The sequence below is a fragment of the Jaculus jaculus genome, chromosome 8 (assembly GCF_020740685.1).
Source record: "Jaculus jaculus isolate mJacJac1 chromosome 8, mJacJac1.mat.Y.cur, whole genome shotgun sequence".
Lineage (NCBI taxonomy): Eukaryota > Metazoa > Chordata > Mammalia > Rodentia > Dipodidae > Jaculus > Jaculus jaculus.
Genome location: NC_059109.1, coordinates 140,081,269 through 140,096,929, shown reverse-complemented (window position 1 = coordinate 140,096,929; position 15,661 = coordinate 140,081,269). Strand labels below are relative to the sequence as shown.

At 55.0% G+C, this 15,661-nt stretch overlaps 1 protein-coding gene across 1 annotated transcript; it reads left to right on the top strand.

The window, feature by feature from the left end:
* The first annotated feature begins 1,326 nt into the window (after positions 1–1,326).
* Positions 1,327–15,605, top strand: Cables2 (Cdk5 and Abl enzyme substrate 2). The gene is made up of 10 exons (XM_004669451.2): positions 1,327–1,685; positions 9,644–9,715; positions 9,868–9,960; positions 11,045–11,122; positions 11,807–11,915; positions 12,300–12,465; positions 12,800–12,903; positions 13,235–13,341; positions 13,489–13,693; positions 13,804–15,605. The coding sequence occupies exons 1-10, from the start codon at positions 1,330–1,332 to the stop codon at positions 13,942–13,944; spliced, it is 1,431 nt and encodes a 476-aa protein (XP_004669508.2). The 5' UTR covers positions 1,327–1,329; the 3' UTR covers positions 13,945–15,605.
* The last annotated feature ends 56 nt before the right edge of the window (positions 15,606–15,661 follow it).

The following is a 15,661-nucleotide window of genomic DNA, read 5'->3' as shown; positions in this document are numbered from 1 at the left end:
CCACACACCCTGGCTGAGCCTCACATTCTCCCAGACTGGAAAGTTGGCCTTGAAAACTTAGAGAGGGCGGGAGGATATGGGACAGTGGGAAGGACACAGCAGGAGGGAGTCCACCTGTGCTGTGATGAAGGTCCACAGGGAAGGGACCAACCAGAAGAGAAAGGCAGGGGCTTGGCAAGGCCAGTGACCTGGGCCTTAAAGCAGGGAAGGACCTAGCAGAGAGAACTGTCTTCACACCACCGGTGGACCCGGCCAGTTCCCTTCCAGAGCTGCTCCACCCAGACTCCTTGTACACTAACCGACCCCACCCCAGCTCCCCCAGGAGCCATAGCATGGGGCCAACAGTGACTGCAGAACATTTGCACCTTGGTGACCCTTCTCTGAGCCACCCAACGCTTCCTGAGACCCCACTTTAAAGACAAGCAGCCTAGGCTGGAGATGGCTCGGCGGTTAATGCCCTTGCTTGCAAAGCCTAGTGACCAGGGTTTGATTACCCAGTACTCATGTAAAGTCAGATGCATAGTGGTGCAGTGGCTGGAGGTCCTGTATCCATTCTCTGTCTCTTTCTCTCTGCTTACAAATAAATAAACAAAGAGATTTTTAGAAAATAAAGACAAGCAGCGCACAGGCTGAGAGCTGGGCAGAGAAAGTGGCACGGTGGGCACAGACCTACACTCTTCCCCCACCCCCATGAAGATGTGACAACAGGCTCACAGGGTTCAGAGAGGAAACAGACTAAGCACACTGGCTGGAGATCACTGCAGCTGAGGCAACCCAGGTGTCACCTCCTCCCTATCCCTCCCCGGAAGCCAGGGGCCCAGTGCGCATTGAAATCGCCGCGCCCCAGGAGGCCCAGGGGGAAGTTCAGCCCTGCGGGCACAGCCTGGAAGAGGAAGTGCACAGGCCCTGACCCACTCCTTGGGTCTGCAGCCCACCCAGTGCCCTGGGCGCAAGTTGCCCCGCACGCCACGGCCTGGCGAGGGGAACCGAGCGCTGGCAGCTAACGAGGTGCAGACTCGACCAGAGGCTCCTAACAGCCCCAAAGCTCCGGGCCAGGCAGCTCCCAGAGGCGCCGCAACCACCTCTAGGACCCAGGGTACTGCCCCGGCACGGTGCCCGCCCGCGGCGCCTCACTAGCCAATGCGCAGGCGTAACGGAGCTTCATTTGCATGTGGACGCGTCGTGACCAATGGAGGGGCGTGACTGAGCTACATTTGCATGTGGGCGGTCCCGGCCGATGGGTGGGCGTGACGGGGTGACATTTGCATGCAGGCGCGCCGCGGCCAATGGGCAGCAGCGCGGCGGCGCGGCGCGGCGGCGCACTCGAGCATGGCCGCGGCCGCGGCGGGAGGAGCCCCCGGCCCGGCCCCCGGCCCCGCCAGGCCTGCGCCCGCCGCCCGCAACCCACCGTCCGCGCTGCGGAGGCGCGGAGACTCCCGGCGCCGGCAGGCCGCGCTCTTCTTCCTCAACAACATCTCCCTGGACGGGCGGCCCCCGAACCTGGGTCACAGCGGTGAGAAAGCGCCGCCGCCGCTGCCGCCGCCCACCGAGGCCCGCGAACCGCCCGCACCACCGCCCGCGCCCCCGGGCGGCCTCCCGGGGCTGCCTTCCAGGCCCGCGCCCCAAGGTCTGCTCAGCCCCACGTCGGCGCCCCCCGGCCTCGGCCTGGACGGGCAACGCCAGAGGTGAGTGGGCCTCACGCGGCGGGCAGCACGCAGGGGTCGGGATGGCCTAGAGGCCCTTCTGCCAGCTGACCTGTGACCGCCTCAGCTCGGGACCTGAGGTCCCGCAGCCCAAGACCCAGGTGTTGGACTAACCTGAGGTATATCAGCCGGTGACACAGGTGTTGGGGTGACCTGGGTCCACCAGCTCAGGGCATAAGTGTTGGAGTAAGTTGGGGTCCATCAGTCCAGGGCTCAAGGGTTGGGGTGACCCGGAGTGGTCAGCCTACGACACAGGGCTCAGGGTGACCTGAGGTTTTTTAGCCCCGCATATAGGGATCAGAGTGGTCTGGGAGGTCCATCCCGAGCACACAGGGATTAGGGTGGCCCAAGGGTCCATCCCCAGCACACAGGAATCAGAGTGGCCTGGGGGGGTCTGTTCCCAGCACCCAAGGGTTAGGGTGGCATGGAGGCCCATCTTCCCATGACTCAGGAGTAATGATCTGGGACAGTCAGTCCAGAATGCTGGGGACAAGTTTGGGGTGACCTGGGCCCTTGTTAGACCAGGACACAGGGTTGGAGTATCCTGGAGCTTGTTAAGGGATCTCCACAAGCCCTGTCAGCCCCCAGACATATAAGACAGTCCCTGTAAGGCTGCCAGCCCCTGCATATGGAGTCAAGTCTTCACCTTGAGAGTCTGGTGAATGTGAGTTTCAGGATTCCCTCAGCACTAATTGGCTGTAGACACGCCCCCTCCCCAGTTGACTTTATCAGTATCCTGGACAAAGGGATTCCTAAGCATCCTTTTTGTGCTCCACGACACCCCCCCCGCCCCCCCCCCCCCCCCCGTTTGTCAGTGAGTTCTTCCACACTTGCTCATCTCCTCTGAGCCTTACCTTCTCTGACAGACCTCCCTTCCCGCCATTCCACAGCCTCTGGACTCTGGGTCTGCCTTCTCCATCATCTGTGGGCTTGTCACATCCATTCTGCTCTTCCTCCCCTGCCCACTCCCTTTCTAGAAGCCCCTCAGCCCAGCCTAGGGCAACCCCCTTCCTTGACCTCTGTCTACCCCACTCAGGCTGTATCTCCTACCCACATGGCGCTAACTGCCTGGCACCATGTTGGTCTCCAAGAAAACACTAGCCACTGTGGTCCTTTCTCACCTCCGCTGGCTACAAGCCAGAACTCCTTTGGGGTGGCATCCAAGGTGTGCAGAACCCTGAGTGGGTTTGGCCAAATGTGTCTGGAGGTCACCTCAGCCCAGTCTACTCACAGTGATGGAGCTCCTCTGAGGTCTGTGGTAAGAGAAGGTTGTCCATCATCTGATCTCACATCATGAATCTGAATGGCTAGAGGACGGTTCTGAACTGTTAATATCACTGCCTTTTGATCGATCGTAAACTAGCCTGGCCACTGGAATCAGTCTGCCCCAGCCATGGCAGCCATGCTCCTTTGTGGAGAGCAGGGGCAGAGAACTGCTCTGTAACTGGCACCAGGAACAAGGCCCTTACCAGGCTTGGGCCAGGCAAGCTCGGCAGGTGCAGAGCTCCTTTTCCTTGTCTTGCATGAGTGCTCAGACCAGGAGTTGTTTTAGGATGCCTGGAGCAGAGGTCGGGCACCCTGTGGGCACCAGGCCTTGTGCACACAGACCAGCAGCCTTCGTGGCCATTTCAGGACACAGAAGCTGGGAGGGCCAGGTGCCAGGATGAATCTCAGGTGTGGGGCGGAGCACTCCTCCTGTCCAGAGGTAGCTGTATGCTTTAGCTGGCTTCCTCAGGGCAGTCTGGGAGTGTGTGGGTGAGGCACCCTCTGCAGGCTGCATCAGCCTATGCTGGAAGTCTTCTGTCCCTGGGTCCTGCTGCCAAGTTCATGGTGCTGCCTTGGGATCAGAGTAGCTGTTCCTGCAAGTATGGGTGCAGGCCTTTAGGAAGAGGACTGTCACCTTCTTAGCTCCTAGGCCTGTCACTAGTGGAGGCAGCAGAGGCTGCTGCCTCTCTTTATTTTTTTTAATTTTTTTTTTTTTATTAGAGAGAGGGGGAGAGGGATGGGGGAACAGACAGAGAATGGGCATGTCAGGGTCTCTAACCACTGCAAACAAACTCCAGACACATGTGCCACCTTGTACATCTGGCTTACATGGGTCTTGGGAAATCAAACGTGGGTCCTTAGGTTTTGCAGGCAAATGCTTTAACTGATAAGCCATCTCCCCAGCCCTGCTGCCTCTCTTTAGAGAGAAATGAAGAATGCTGAAGTTCCCAAAGAGCATGCTACATGCAGACCAACCTTCCACTGCTAGCATTTCTGTGACCTTGAGTTAATGAGCTTCTCCAAGCCTTTGTCTTTCCCTCTGTGGAATGGGTTCATTCTTGAGGACATATGATGCTTAGGATGAAGGGAAAGATGTGATAGCAGTCAGTGAGACATACAAGTTCTCTGTCGCAACTTGGAGCTTTTAGCATTTTCCTTTATACCAGTGAAAATGTTGGCTTTTTATATATAACTTCTAGCCCTATCCATTGTCTTTTTCACGCTGATTGCTAAAAGCCAGCTCACCTCTGGGCTCCCTGGTTGGCTTTGAGCCTGCCTGGCAGCTGCCCTGCTCCCTGCTGCCCTCTGCCTGAAGGTCCATGAGCGCCCCTTGGGGTTTTGGTGACCAAGGACACAAACCCACCAGCTCACAACAGCAGTCATTTACTTCCCTTGGCTCTGGAGACCAAAAGCCTGAGGTCAACATGTGGCCTGGAGGGAGGCATCCCTGCCCCTTCCCGGTCCCCATGCCCGCCACTCTTCTCCCTGTCTCCTCTCCATTGTCCTCATCTAACCTGATCCCCTCTGAGCCCGTGTCCAGCTAAGGTTGCCTTCACCGTCTTGAGGAAGCACTTCAATCCCCCCCACACACAGCCCTAGTTAGTAGCTGCTGCAGTGACAAGGGGAAGAGGACATTTTGCAAATTGCAGCCAAGTGCTCCTGCCGAGCCAGGCATGCCCACAGGCTGGAGGCCATGCTGTGCTGGGATCTGGAAGAGAGGCTTAGGGTAGTTGGAGCCTGGGTGCTGCTCACAGACCGGGGCTTCTTGCCCTCAGTTGTAAACAGCTGAAGCAGCAGTCATTTCCCTAAGGAGCTCAAAGGCCTTTCCCAGCCCATGGCCCCATGGGATCCTTGCCTTGTGAAGCTGCTGGACCACAGGCATCTCTGCATGGCATGTTAGAACCAGGCACTTCTGCTGTTCCTGGGACTCACAGGGAGACCATACTTTCCTGTGTGGTGAGTTGAGACAGCGCTCAGGTCAGGGGACAGAGTAGAGGTGCCAGAGGAGACAGCTGCCATCCTGACCAGAGAGGGTCCCAGGCCCTAAGTTGACCAGCCAGGACGGAGAAGGTGGTATTTGGTGATTGCCTCATCACTAGAGTGTCTCCACATCCCTGTCATGTGCTAGGTGGCTCCTGAGTCCACTTTGAGCCTTCACAGCTCGTTCGCCCCCCTGGAGTCCCCAGGAGACACATGCTCAGTTGCAGAAAGGTGGCCCTGCTTTGGTCTCTCTCTGCCTCCCAAGTCACCAAGCAAGGAAGCCTGTCAGAAGCTTCGCTATGAGCATGTCAGGAGAAGAGGGCACTGTCAACAGCTAAAGGTCCACTGTGAGCCAGGTTGGGCCAGCAGGACTGTTAAATTGGTACACCCTCGTGGCAGCTTCCTTCTCACCCTCTCTGATCCCTGACCTCCTTCCCAGGTTACATGCAGACACCTCAGATCATTGCCCCCAGACACAAGGAGCTAGAGCTGCCTACATGATTAAGTAGAGGGCTAAGCCCAGTGGTCTGGATGTGAGGACTATTAGATGCGGTAGCAGGAACCTAGGTTGTTCTTTGGAGTTTGTTTGCTTGGCTGTTGCCACTTTCTTTTTTTATTTTTCTCTTTAAGAGGCAAATAACAAGAGAGAGAGAATAGGTATGCCAGGGCCTCTAGCCATTGCAAACAAACTCCAGACACATGCACCACTTTGCACATCTGGCTTACGCATTTGGAGATTCAAACTTGGGTCTTTAGGCAAGTGTAACTGCTAAGCATCTCTCCAGCCCTGGATTTGGTATTTTTGTTTTGTTTTGTTTTGTTTTGTTTTGTTTTTCTGAGGTAGGGTCTCACTCCATCTAGCCCAGGCTGATCTGGAACTCACTATGTAGTCTCAGGGTGGCCTCAAACTCATGCGATCCTCCTACCTCTGCCTCCTGAGTACATGCGCCACCACACCTGGCACTAGCCGTTTTCAAATTGAGATCTCTCATGCACATGCCAAGGTGAAGTATATGCAACATAAGGGTTGTGACTCCGCACATGTGCACAAACATTGGCGACCACCACATGCTCCAGAAAGGAGCTTCTCAGCCATCTTCTCACCTAGACACTGCCTTGTGTCACCATACGGCATCATGTCTAAGTGGTGTGTATATGGATGCCCCGTGTCCACCTTTGCTGACCAACACATGTGCCGCTCTCAGTGGATCGTGTTCAGGCCACACTGCAGTGCATGATCCTCTCATAGCTGCTGGACATGCGGTCTGCACTGGAAAAGAGTGGCCAAGCTGTAGATACTGCCTGCTGCTCCCCTCATACCAATTATGTTGTTTCAGGCAGGTTACCAAATGGCTCCTCACCTCAGTTTCCCCAGCAGTACACTTCTTTTAAAAAGTACTGTTTACCTGGTAGTGTTGTAAGGATTAAGTTTAAAAACAAAATGTTTGTGAGGGAGGAGAAAGAGAAGAAAGTCAGACAAAAAGATGTTTGAAGCCAGACATGGTGGCTCATGCCTTTAATCTTAGCACTGGGGAGTCTGAGATAAAGGGATAAGGAGTTCAAGGCCAACCTGGACTACTGAGTGAGTTTTCAGATCAGCCTGGATTAGAATGAGACTCTGCCATGAAAAAAAGAATAAAGAAAAAAGAAAAAGAGGGACCAACAGGGAATATTGCACAGACTCCCCGGAGGGAACAGATGAGCAGGAGAGAGCCAAGCAGCAGAGGCCAGCATCCGCCCAGCTCTCTGCAGGCCTGCAAATGCAGTCCAGAGGGAGCTGAAGCCACCAGTCTTACCTGGGTAATTAACTCAGGGAATGCCAGTGCCGTGCCCAAAGGCTTGCCCTAGAGGTCTAGAACACAGATCTCTCCCTCGGTCCCCACCCCCTCAGGTGGGCTTCCTCTCCGCTCCTCTAGCCCCCAGCTGTGCGATCTGCCTCACCAGCCCAGGATGGAGTGTGGGGCACCTTCCTGGTCCTGTAAGGGTGGCTGGAAGCTGCAGACACTTCACATGCATCCTCCTGGACCAGCATATGGCCAGCCTCACACGCCCACCTGCTCTGTAGCCTGGCTGGGCAAGTACTCCAACCCCTACCCTGGCTGGATGGACCAACTCCTCTGAGGTGTCACCAAAGGCTCCTGGTAGTTTTCTGCTGTGGCCTTTGGCACTTAAAAGATGCAAGGTATTTGTTACGAAAGGAAAACCTGTGGACTTGGGCAGAGTGATGGCCTTGGGTCCCACCATAACCTTATGGCACAGTCTTGTGTGTCCTTGGGCAGAGCCCACTCTCTCTGTCACCACCACATGGGTGGATGGTGTCACAGCCTCATGGGTGTTGGCATGAGGGGGTGGCTGTCCCACATCCTTGCTTCTGGACCAACACTGGTCTTAGTGAGAGGCACATGGCAGAAACATGTGGTTCAGGGACCTAGGCTAAAAGGCTGGCCCTTGACCGGACCATGACCGTGTAAACCAGTGGTCCTGCTGGCAGGGAGTTCTAGTAGGAGACGCTACCAGGAAGGTTCTGGTCTGCCATGCACCAGATGCAGATGTGGCCCACAGCAGTGCTTCCCTGCTCTCCCCCTTCGAGGGACCCATGTGTAGTAAGCATGCAGGAGCTTTTCATGGCAGCCTAGGGTCATCTTACTGCTCAGATCAGGTTTGGAGTCCTCCCAAGGCCTGTGCAGACAGTGGGCTGACATTGGCTAACCTCCTGGATGTAGTTCCTGCCAATACTAAAGGCCCAGGAGCTCTTTCTTCTAGAAGTTTCTGGCCAAGGCGATGAGGCTCAGCCTACACAGTGGTGATAGGCTTCCCTGACTTTGCACAGCTCTGTGCCCTGCCTTTTCAACCCAGCTGGCTCTTGTGTGACGAGTTATTTTCTCACTCTCAGGATATGCTTCTACACTGCAAGCACATGCTCATGCAAGCTCGTGCACAGATGTGGAGCCACACACTTATGGTACACAGGCTGTGGAAGGGCAGTTGGACTTGAGGAAAGCTGCCCCAGTATGGATCATCCCATAAGCATTTGGTTCTGTTCATTGCTTCTGGAAAATGCCTGAGAGATTACTGGGGCCCAGGCAGAAGGGAGTAGCTTGTGTATGTGTTCTCAGCTTCTGTTTGGGGGTCCTAGGATCTCCCTGTGGACTCCTGGGCTCTGGCTCAGTGCACTCTTTGGACAGCAATTCCACTTCCAGGATTCTGCACAGCACAGATGAGGGAGATGCTGGGCACAAGTTTCGAATCCTCAGAGGCCCAGGCTCCCTACACCACAGTGACTAGAAAGCACCCAGCAGGGTAGGATCACCCAACAAGGTGGGAGGTGCTGGAGGCCGGGCTGTAGCTCAGTGGTAGAGCATTTTCCTAGTGGGTGTGAGGCCCCAGGTTCCACTGCAGTTGGGGTTATATTCCCACCCACACCGACAGATGCTGGGTAAGGACATGGCTGACTCATGACATGTGTGTGACCCAGTCTTACACCAGGGCAGCATGTTAGTGTCTCAGAAGTGATGGTGGTTAAGTGAGTGGTTTTGAAGGAGTTGATTTCCTTCTTTTCGTTTTTTCCAGGCATGAAATCACAAGCCATGTATAGTTACACATACCTGTAATCCCAGTACTTAAAGCAGGGGGGCCAGCAGGTCAGGGTACTGTCAGCTACATATGTAGACCACACTGGCCTTGAAATGGCTGTTCTCTTGCCTCAGCTTCCCAAGTGCTGAGATTACAGGTGTGTGCCAGCATGCCTCTCGTTTTCTAGATTTTTCTTTAAAAAACATGTACCACTTGTCTTATGGTGGAAAAAGAAAGCTGAACCCCCTTGAGTCTGGTTGTGGCCCTCACTTCTCAAGGACTATGGGTAGGAACCATGGACCTTGGTGCAGCCTTGACACAGGGCTTCCCATCTCTGCTGTCCAAGGGTCCTGACGCAGACTGCCCAGCACTCAGATGGACTTGAGGCAACCCTTAGCCCTCCTGCCTTCCTGGACCATGACCTTGTACATGTGTCCCTTGACCTCCAGGAGCCTGTCCTGTAGGGGCCAGAATGTCAGTAAATGACCATAGTTATGAGTCAGGGCTAACTGCCCCAGTTGGTCATCTTGGTACAAAGGTGTGGCCATAGAGGGTCTTGGTCCTGCAGGTGAAAAAGCCCTGTCCCTTACACACCATGCTAGGAGACTGCCTTCTGTAGCTTGGCCTCCTGGGTGCAGGCACAGGGGTACCAGCAGTGAGCCATTGCTGCCAAGGCCAGCACATCTCCTTTCATTAGTGACAGATCCATGAGCACACCTCCCTGAGGGGCAAAGTAGAGCTGGAATCTAAGGTCCAAGAGTAGGTGGCCACCTGCAGAAGCAGCTCCTGGGAAGAGAGAATGTGTGGTTTGTGTGGCAGTGGCCGTCTATGAGCAAGAGCTCTTGTGCTCCTGGCCTGGGCTGCAGAGAAGGCCCAGTACCATCAGCTATGGCCAGGCCCTGTGGGAAAGGCCTGTTGGTGTCACAGTGCACAGGGCCCCCGGGGCGGGAAGACTGGTTGGAGAACCCTGCAACACGGCGAGTGTTCCTTCCCACACCACAGTCTCAGTTCGTGGGCTCTTGACCCCACAGCAGTCCTGTGCTGCACCACCCGGCACTGGTTCACTTTTGCTCAGGGATAGTGGCCATAACGGTGCTGAGACCATAATGTCTTCCCCACAGGAGACGAGTCACATCTCAGCGCTGCTCCTTGGAGTTTCTGGAAGATGCAATGGGATGTGCCTCGGTACAGAGGTCTGCATCCCACCTAGCCCTGCCCCGAGGCCCATGTCCTGCCTGAACCCTGCTTGCCCCTGCCCCGAGGCCCCACACTGCAGCTACCACTGACCCTTGGGCCATGACAGGGGCCCTGAGAGGGCAACAGTGATCTGCCTTTTACTTTGCAGAACCAAACATGCATCTGGATCACCAAGACACAAAGGCCTGAAGAAAACCCACTTTATCAAGAACATGAGACAGTATGACACAAGAAACAGCAGGTAACTTGCTCAGGGCCCAACCTGGAGCTGCTAGTCCTCCCTCTACTGCAGGTCCAAGCTGTGTCCCTGGAGGTCAAATGCATGCCATCTGGGCCCTGCCCTTGTCAGCAACAGATCTGCCCCTGAAGCCCACAGCCTGCACATGAGCCTTTAGAAATGGACACTGACCTTCTTTCTTCCATATTAACAATACCAGCAAGTCCCCAGCATGGCCAGGCCAGCAAGCCCACCCACTGTGCCGTCCCAAGGGATGAGCCACCAGGCGGACATGAGCCTTCGCCAAAGAACTAAAAGGGCAAAATGGGATCTGTCCCATATGTGTCCAGGAGAAGCATGACCAGCCTGGGGTGCACACCCAGGATGAGATGTGGTTGTACTAGAAGGGCATATGATGGGAAGCACTGTCACACTGGCATGCACAGGGAGGCTGAACTCAAACTGGTATTTGACTCCCCAGAATAGTATTAGGCTGGGCCCTGGGCAACTGTGTGTGGCCTGAGCTGGGAGGTGTTTTAGGCCTGTCCCTTGGTCCCACACTAGTAATCACTCAGACCCGGAAGATCCAACTGTTGGCCACCCTGCCAGGCATGGATGGAGACTTCCTCCCCAGGAGACATTACAGCAGGACCTGGTCAGACTTCTCGGCAGACCTGAGCATACAGCCTGAGGGCCTGGACTGTGGTTGCAGCTTTAAACTCTCTGGGACCCAGGTCCCAAGATTCCTAGTTAGCTGAGCTTTGCATTAGCTCCAGGTGCTCTGTGGTGGTGTTAGGCCCCACCCTTCCCAGGACCATTGAGGCTTGGCTCTGGTGGACCCCTGGCCTCAATCCTGTGCCCTCCGCCTTTGTGCCTGGGTCTAGAAGAGACCCGCTCTGCAGCACTGGTGTGCTCCTACACCAGTATGCTGCAGTGGAGGACAGTGGGGGGAGCAGCTGTCCTTACTAAGCACCTCTGGGAATTGGAGCCTAGGGCTGAGATGCCAGGCTTGCCAGGAGTTGCCCCTATGACATCTTGGGCAGTTTCCCATCACCTGAACTTAGGCAGGACGGAATCACCACCTGGCTCTGACCCCAGCCTCCTGCAGGATCGTGCTTATCTGTGCCAAGCGGTCCCTGTGTGCAGCCTTTTCAATCCTGCCCTATGGAGAAGGCCTGCGGATCAGGTGAGAGTTCGCACTCTGCACTCCCAACAATGCCCAAAGCACTGGTCCTGCCAAACCCAGCACCAAGTGTTGATTGGGTCCTTCAAAGTCATAGGGTCAGCACTTCAGCTGCCACCACAGCCCAGGAATTGTTTCAGATCCTCTTTCTCCAGGGACCCTGAGTTCTGGTCAGTCTATATATATAGGTTGTCTGGGATGTTCCTGTCCGTATGCAGTCATATATTCTTGTGGTGACCAGCCCAGGCAGTTGTGTCCTGAGTGTAATTCAGGAAAGAAGGAAACAACAGGTGGGGTGGGGCAGCATTGTATGCGTGTGTGACCCCAGGGGACAGCAGCCACACAGAGACCTATCCAGCAGGGGAGGCAGCTAGTTCTCTCAGTTGAAGGGCTATAGGAACCTAGGAAGCAGATGTGAGCCAAAGTGCAGGTAGGTGCAGAGCAATGTGCTGGTGCTTTGGTGACATCTGCAACAGGGTGGGAATGAGGCCTAGCTGGCCTCCCCGGCCCCCCAACTTAAAGGTCATGCTGTTCCACTTTTCTTCCTACACAAGGTAGGCATGTAGATGGCAGTGCATCTACACAGCTGAATGAGCAGGCCAGGCTGCCCCATGGGCATGTATATGGACCAGTACCCACTCTGGCTGTGGGCAGAGGGGCCGCAGCTCCCCCTCCTGTGTGTTGCAGTGACCTGAGGGTGGACAGCCAGAAGCAGAGGCACCCATCTGGCGGAGTTTCCGTTTCTTCTGAGATGGTCTTTGAGTTGGAAGGCGTTGAGCTGGGAGCAGATGGAAAGGCAAGAGCCCTGTGACCAGCTGATAACCCTGATCAGGGGCAAGCACATGGGTATGAGCAGCCCTGTGGCCATGCCTACAGGATACTCCAGAAGGTGCCTCACGCATTCATCTCAGGTGCCAGGCATGGGGAGCAGGCCACACAGGCTGTCACTAGCAGTCCTTCCTACCCTGGGAAGGGACCTGAAAGTCCACTACATGTGGCCACCACCAGCTGTGTGTGACTTGCCCATATTCCCCTTGGGCTCTGCAGGCCCCACACTGGGGGTGGGAAGCCGATGTTCTAGACCATGGTAACAGGAGTGCACAGACTTCAGCGCTTGAATAACATGGTGCCCAGGCTCCAGAGGAAGCAAGACTGAGCCCTGACGTGATTGCTCTTTCAGGTCGTGTCGTACGCGAAGTTCCTGTACCCCACCAATGCCCTGGTCACACACAAGAGTGACAACCACAGCTTGCCACCCCAGCCTCGGCCCAGCATCCCCCGGGCTCTACCAGGATCAAGACACAAAGCTGTGCCCACAAAGACAGCACCAGCCGGCACAGAACTAGGTAGCCTGGGCACCTTCACCACTGCACAGAAGAGGCAGCAGTGCTGGCCAGGCCGAAAACAGCATTGTGGCAGACAGCCCAACTGGGTCATAACCAGATGCCCCAGCAGGCCTCAGAACTGAGGCCTCAAGGGGAAAGGACTCCAGACATTGCAGCCCTGGGCTCTGACCATGCACAGGCAGCTCGGCTCCAAGGAGGGCCCCGTGCATACACATCTCCCCAGTACTGGAGCCCTGGAGCTCCTCTCGGAATCTGGAGCCTTGCTGGGACACCTCCCCCTCTGGGCTGGGTCCGTTCTGATAACCTGGTGGTCAGGAACTGCCTCTGCTTACAGGGAATGATGGGGGAGATGCAGTGGAGTACAACCCCGACCTTCTAGATGATCCACAGTGGCCCTGTGGGAAGCACAAGCGGGTTCTCATCTTTGCCTCATACATGGTGAGTGCCCAAAGCCCTGCTGTGTCGCGGGGCAGGGAGCAGCAGAGCACAAGCGCCCGTGCCCAGAACAGCCAGCCAAAAGGAGCACCTGTCCCAGTCAGCAGTAGGTGGCAGCCCAGAGCCAGACACGGGCAGTGTGCCAGGCAGGACACTCAGCCGTGCGTGTGTACACTCAGGTGAAGTCAGCCCTCAGTGGCTGGCAGTCTGCGTTACCTGACAGAGGCATACAGGTGCAGGACCATTTTGTCCTCAGAGATCCAGGTGCCTCTGCAGGTCACTGGGAACGAACTCTTAAGGTAGCCAGCCCCTCCCTCCTCCACTTCTGTTGCAGACCACAGTGATAGAGTACGTAAAGCCTGCAGACCTCAAGAAGGACATGAATGAGACCTTCAGGGAAAAGTTCCCACATATCAGACTGACACTGAGCAAGATCAGGAGGTAAGGAAAGGCAAGGGTGCCCTGGCCATCCAGCCATGCACTATGGTTCTGCCTCCCACCCCCAGGACATGGCCCAACCATGAAAGGGTGGCCACCTCATCATAGACGTAGCTCTGCCCCAGGGACATGGCTCTCATCCCACCACAGCTTAAAAAGGGAGATGCGGAACCTGTCTGAGGAGTGCAGCCTGGAGCCAGTGACTGTGTCCATGGCCTATGTGTACTTCGAGAAGCTTGTGTTACAGGGTAAACTCAACAAGCAGAACCGCAAGCTGTGTGCTGGCGCCTGCGTGTTGCTGGCTGCCAAGATCAGCAGTGACCTCCGCAAGAGTGAAGTGAAACAGCTAATTGATGTGAGTGCAGAGCCACGTTGCGGTGCCCCGGGCCTGGCGCTAGTGTTTGCTGCCGTAGGTGGGGGCTACGGGTTGGGCTACCCCATGACTTTTTTTCTCCTTCCCTGCAGAAGCTGGAGGAAAGATTTCGTTTCAACAGACGAGATCTCATTGGGTTTGAATTCACAGTGCTTGTAGCTTTGGAACTGGCCCTGTACCTCCCTGAGAACCAAGTGTTACCTCACTACAGACGCCTCACCCAGCAGTTCTAGCCCAGGGCAGGGCACCCTGCCAGAAGGATGCTCATCAGGAAGGCGTATTTCTGCACAGAACACTGACGCCAGCAGCATCCCCTGTTCAGCCTGCCCCAGCCACTGCACCTGCACTTCTCAACCACAGGTGGGTCCCTTGGAAAGGAACGTTGCTTTCATGCCAAAGCTCACCACACCAAGGGCACTTCTGAGATTGTCCTGACTCTAAGCCTGTTTATGTCATGTGGCAAGCCTTGAGATGCTGCCTTCATTTTGCCACAAACCAGCCAAGGTGTAGAGCCAGCTCTGCAAAGACTCAGGTCTCCAAGCCTTATGAATATGCTGAAATCACTGGGTTAACGGCATTGTTTTCTAACTGTGCCAGTGCAGCCCAATAGCTTCTGTCTGTGTCTCCTGGCATTGGCACTGCTGGCTCCCTGCCTCCACCTGAACAGAGCTCTCACAGCACAGCAGTTGGCCACCAAGGACAGACTGTTCTGACTCAGACCGCTGTTAGAAGTATCTGTCACTGTGACCCACCTATATACCCAATAGGGCTCAGCTACCATCAGCCCTGCCATGCCAGGACCCACCAGCGTATTCCCAGGAAATCTGCTTACCTTGCAACTACTAGACCTTCGGGACAGCTGCTGACTGTGCTCTTGACTTTCCTAAGCAATATTAGAGAAAACATACTTATTACAATTCACAACTGGCTATGTGGGTTTCTAAGGGAACAAAACTTGGTCCAACGAAGAATGCTGATGGTGTAACTTGAAGCCATGCTTGATCCTCAAGCAAGAAGGCGTGGATCCTGCAGCGCCTAACATGTCAATGCCTAGGAAGATGCCATCTAGGCCATCTCTCCCATGATGCCACTGTACCAGTCTGCTGTTTCCATTCTTATTGTGAGGTGATGTTTCCCTACCCTGCCACCCCATTAACATGAAGGGAAATGAAGGGCTTCCTTGTTAGTCTCAAAAACAATCATGGCTACAAGTTGCCTTCCCTACCAGTCATACAAACCTGTCACCAGCCTGGGCTCCTACACAAAGGAGATGCAAATGTGGCTGCTGGAAGCTACCTAGTTCTAAGACGGACAGAAGGCCTTACACATCTTGACTACACAGGCCTGTAGTAGTAGTGGCCTATAGGATGGGGACCGATTCCTCAGTCTGATCATCTGTAATGGGTTATAAGCACACCATGCTGGGCCTGAGCCCAAGGAAGCCGTCCTGCTGGCAGAGTGGCATCTGCAGGGCATCCCCATCACAAGCACCATTTATGGACCAACCTTGTAGGCACTGCTCTGGTTTCTAAGCTACCCTCAGGACATGCCTCTGGCAGTTTCCTATAATTAATATTAAGTAACACTAATTACTGGAGCTTGTGTATTTTTGTAGTGGGTTAGCGAAGTCCTTCCCTGGACCTTTTCCGTAATTCCATGAGCTGCCACTGTGTGGTATCAGCTGCTCCAACAAAGCCAATACCAAATGACACTGAACCCATAATCCTCCAGTGTGTGCAAGTCTGAGCTGTGTCCTGCAGGACTATGACCAAACACCAACCTAGGGCTGTGTTCTAGGCATGCAGCAGTGTACATGTGTGTAAGTATCTGACTTCAGAGTGTTGTTTCTAAACAGAAAGTGTTTTGTTGAATTAAAACCTGGTTTTGCAACATAGTTCACAGTTGGGTGTCTTTTCAGCTGCATTATGTTGCCATGTCCTAAGCAACCAT

Excerpts from the sequence above, each read along its gene's own strand:
- Cables2 (XM_004669451.2), top strand. The coding sequence starts at position 1,330 with ATGGCCGCGGCCGCGGCGGGAGGAGCCCCCGGCCCGGCCCCCGGCCCC. Across the intron at positions 1,686-9,643 it reads CTGGACGGGCAACGCCAGAG|GAGACGAGTCACATCTCAGC; the intron begins GTGAGTGGGCCT and ends TCTTCCCCACAG. Across the intron at positions 12,466-12,799 it reads ACCAGCCGGCACAGAACTAG|GGAATGATGGGGGAGATGCA; the intron begins GTAGCCTGGGCA and ends CTCTGCTTACAG.